The following is a 4,955-nucleotide window of genomic DNA, read 5'->3' on the forward strand; positions in this document are numbered from 1 at the left end:
TAAATTAATTAAAAAGTCTCTATCTGATCTGATATAAACGAAATTGTTACAAACACACATATGGACGCACATACTTACATATAAGCACGAACACATAAGTGCGTGCACACATATGAGCGTGCACACATACGAGCTTGCACACACTCACATGCTCATACCAAACAGTTTCGAAACAACGCCAAAACAACGCCAGATCATATATTCAAAATAAATGGAAGTGGAGAGACAAGTTACTGAAGAGATTGCAAGAGTGCAATGAAATAATTTAACAAAAAACTATATAAATTAATAAAGGACTGAACCAATGCGTGTGTTTATTACCGGCATAATGCCTCTCCCAAGGTTTAATTGTATATATATACACATATACATATATATGTGTGTGTGTGTGTATGTATATATATTTGTGAATTAAGGCTACCATTGGTTTCACATTAAGAAAAGTAGGAAAATATCTTAGTGTCTTAACAATTTTTCGAGCCAATCACATGGAGAAAGATGTCCACCTCCATTTTGGAAAACAAGAGACTGTTATTATTACTACTATTAAGGTGGCAAGCTAGCAGAATCGTTAGCATGCTTGATGGAATGCTTAGTGGTATTTCGCCTGTCACTTTGTTCTGAGTTCAAATTCCGCAAAGGTCAACTTTGCCTCTCATCCTTTCAGGGTCGATAAATTAAGTACCAGTGAAACACTGGGGTCGATGTAATCAACTTAATCCCCTCCCTTCAGCTGCCCTTATGGCAAAAATTTGAAATCATCATTATTATTATTATGAAAGTGGTGAGCTGGCAGAATTGTTAGCATGCTGGACAAAATGCTTAGCAGTATTTCGCCTGTTGCTATGTTCTGAGTTCAAATTGTGCCAATGTCGACTTTGCTTTTTGTCCTTTTGGGGTCAATAAAATAAGTACCAGTTGAACCCTGGAGTTGATGTAATCATCTCATACCCACCTCCCACAAGCTGCCCTTGTGGCAAAAATTATTATTGTTGTTGTTGTTGTTGTTGTTGTTGTTGTTGTTATTATTATTATTATGATTATTAAAGTGGGTCAGATTTGTAGAATCATTAGAGTCTTTGCAAGATTAATGATACCTAGGTTACTACATCTCATAGGAATACTGTGGTTGTTGGAGTTTATGTCATTATCAACCCTTAATTTATTTGATACTGACCTACATGAGACTGACCCTGGTTCTATGATACAAACTTCATCTTTTGAAGTGATCAGAAATGGTGTAATAAAAGGATTAAAGAGCAAGTAGTACTAAGAATATTTATTTGAGGTTTTCAGCCATAGTCTTTTGCTTGAAGAAGTCTAGGCTACCCCAGTTGATTGATTAGCTGGCTGCTACTTCATTTTATCAACTCAAAAAGGATGAATGGCAATGTTGAATTCAGTTGGATTTTAACTCAGGACACAAAGGGTTGGGATCAAATGCTGCAAAGCATCTCATCTAACACTCTAATGATTCTGTTGAACCACCACTCAATAGGTGTCATAAAAATCCATCAGCTGTGTAGTGCTTACTGATAGGTGCACAGAGCCATTGTCATTTAATTAATGGTGTTGGCCAGAGCCAGTGTATCATGCTATGTATTGATGACAAAACTATCAACCTTCAGCTAGTCATAAGTCATTTGCTTATGAACTTTCATCATTATCATCATCACTACTGCTGCTGCAGCCGCTGTCGTTGCCATCATAGTCCTTTAACGTCTGTTTTCCTTGCTGGCCTGGGATAAATAGTGTGACTGGAAATATAAGCTAGGGAGCTGCACCAGGCTCCAATCTGTTTTGGCTTGATTTCTATGGCTGGATGCCCTTCCTGATGCCAACCATTCCATAGAATGTACTGGGTGTCTAGTATGTATCACTGGCATGGATACCTTTTATGTGTCACCAGCAGGGGTGTCTTTTATGTGTCACCAGCAGTGGTGCCATTCACTCTGATAGCAGCAAATATTTATGAAGATATGATGTAAATCAATGAAAACTTGTGTACGTCTGTGTGTGTGTATGCTGTGTGTATGTCTGTTCATGTATCCGTGAGTGGAAGTTAATAAGCAACTAACCATCAACACAATAGTACTCTACATATGATTCACCATACACTTGTGTTATGTCACATGTATGATTGGTGCCACAGTGTTCTTGAACAGGTTCCAGCAAAATGCCATCAGCTTGAACGTCTGAAATGAAAATCACATGCTTGTCTCCACAGTTGATATCACTACCATTTTCAGAGATCCTGGCTGCAATGTCGAGACTTTGATTGTGTTTTGCACAATCACCTGTAAAAGATTAAAAGTAAAAAGGAAAAATTATTGAATTTCAGAGAAAATATAAGGGGGTACTGAGAAGATCTTGGCTTTGGGTAAAAGAAAATACAGGAGGATTAGTTAATTATGATTTTATTCAACATATTCCCCTCTCAGGTTCACACATTTATTGCAGTTTTTCTAAGCCTTCTAAAAGAACTCAGAAGGTTGGGCCTCCAACCAGGTCTTTTGCAACACCCTTAAAGTTAGGAAATTTCCAGCACCTCCTCGTATATTGGGACAAGTTGATATGTGAAATACTACAAGATAAAATTCAATATTGAGAAATGACTTATTTGTTAGCCTTGGGCCAATGCTGATAGAACTAATCTCTGATCAAAAAAATTCCAATTGTAAATATTCCAGTCTTCTGAGAAATACCTAGGTTTACATTATCTGATGTAGTCTTTAATTTTTCAAACCTTCTTACTGCGAAAATCAGATATCCCTATTCAAAGTTTCATGATCCTTAATTGCAGAAAGTAGTTTTATATACTGATCTATCTTTTGTTGATGAATGTCAGGTTTGAAATAATTTTTTGTTGAGGTATTTCAAGTTTATTGAAGCAATGTGACTTTCAGAAAATACCAATTTAATTTTTTTGCTTTTTTGGGGGCAGGGGCAGGGTCTCGATATTTATCATCATTACTGGAATGACCATGAAATTTAATATCACAGTTAAAAAGTTAAACGGTGGGTTGAGATTTCAGGTGGATTCGACTACTATTTCCAACAGGTCGAGCATTAATTTAGTGTCTCTCTTATTGGCTCATAACAGCATGGTGAGTTAACAAAAATGGTAGAACACCAGACTAAATAATTCTCAATATTTACCAACCCATGCCTGCATGGAACATCGGCATTAAGTTGTGGTGGTGGTGGTGGTGATGGAGATATAACTTCATACATCTACTTTCAAATTTTGTCATATCAATTTGCCTTTCTATTCTCTAGGAGGAATGTGAGAAAGGATAAATAAAGTTGACTCTAGGTAATATACCAAAGACTATTCCACCCTTTCCCAACAAAAATTGGACACAAGCACAAGGAAAAGAAAATAATCAGTTTTTATATATAAAAACAACTGGCCACTAGAGAATTATAGAAAACAAGTTGAAGTTATTTCAGGTTAATAATATTTAGATAACATTCAAGATAAGAAAAGAAGTGGGCTAACAGTAAATTAACTATGGGATATAAACTGAGGGTTTTTTAAATAAACATTAAGAGACCCTTCAAAAAAACAGAGGGAAGTACATGCTGAAGCATTTTTAAAGGGACTGTTTTAAACAAAAACTCCAGGACTCCAAATTTAATCTCACAAACATCTGTGATTCAATTTAGCTAAAGACAAAGATAACTCTTTGGGAATATGGTTCTCAAGTTACTTCTATTGCTTTGAATTTTGTTTCCGTATAGTTGTAGTTCCTGGAGGAATGTTGAAAGGGGTACAAATTGGCATAACTAATTGAATGAGAGTGAGAGGGGAGAGAGACAGAGAGAGATGTGGAGAAAGATAGGTTAACTTTTTTACTACAGAAATAAGACATATCCACTCAAAATTTCATTATCCTTAACTGCAGAAAGCAGTTTTATATATTAATCTATCTTTTATTGAAGATTGTCATGTTTGAAGCTATTTTTTGCTGAGATATGTTATGTTTATTGAAGCAGTATAATTTTCAGAAAATATAAATTCTATTTTTTGGTAGATATCTAACACCATGATGTAGTTGCAATATAAACTTTTACCTGTTTCTTTGGTTGGTATGCCAAAGAAACAAATGAATATTTCAAATTGGTGAAGGTTTCAAAGTTAAAAGAGACAGACATAGAGCTAATATAATGGTGGTTAATCCCATAATCCTATTTGGTTATCTGGACACTACTGAAGACCTTATCTTCAGGCAGTGATTCAAGGGTTGTTTCCCATTGCCTTATGCAGACCCTTATCTAAGTCATATAATCATCAGTTAACAATTAGTTTGCTGAATTCGGACAGAACTTGTCTAAACATTTAAAATTTCACTTTTAATTCTTCATTTTTTTTTCTCATGTTTCTCCTCCAACTCAAACACAAATAAATTTAGTGGAATACAGTTTTTATTACGATAAATCCAAATATGTATATATATTCTTATTTTATACTTATTGTTTCCTTCTGGTATAAGCAACATACAACACTTAACAAGGTACCACAACAGTTGTAACTGATCATAAAAGATGTACTAAACTCTTTCTTTGACTTCTTATTTTGATTATATATAAATATATATATATATTATACACACGCACATGCACACGCGCGCACACACACACACACACACACATACACATAAATGTCTCCGTCTAACTTGCCTTTGAATTATCATAGCAAATATATCAGGTCATCCCATAAGTTCTGTCCGAATTTTAAATAAAGAAAACAAGTGATCAAATGTTATATTTAATTGAAATTTAATCATCACTGTACTTTCCCTGATTATCTATGACTTCCTTCCATCTATTTACAAGCTTTTTAATCCCATCAATGTAAAACTCTTTTGGTTTCAAAGCGAAGAACTCTGAAATGTCAGTTTCGACCTCCTCCAAATAATTCTGTAAACTACGAAACAAATGATAGTCTGAAG

At 34.8% G+C, this 4,955-nt stretch overlaps 1 protein-coding gene across 2 annotated transcripts in view; it reads right to left on the minus strand.

Annotated features, from left to right (window-relative positions):
- The window catches only part of LOC106867862 (uncharacterized), a 92,070-nt gene that overhangs the window by 17,446 nt on the left and 69,669 nt on the right, over positions 1 to 4,955 (minus strand). For both annotated transcript variants that reach the window (XM_014912907.2, XM_014912906.2), the window contains exon 2: positions 2,079 to 2,297. In XM_014912907.2, coding sequence (XP_014768393.1) covers positions 2,079 to 2,297 — 219 coding nt within the window. The remainder of the gene's footprint in view (positions 1 to 2,078; positions 2,298 to 4,955) is intronic.

The sequence above is a fragment of the Octopus bimaculoides genome, chromosome 5 (assembly GCF_001194135.2).
Source record: "Octopus bimaculoides isolate UCB-OBI-ISO-001 chromosome 5, ASM119413v2, whole genome shotgun sequence".
Lineage (NCBI taxonomy): Eukaryota > Metazoa > Mollusca > Cephalopoda > Octopoda > Octopodidae > Octopus > Octopus bimaculoides.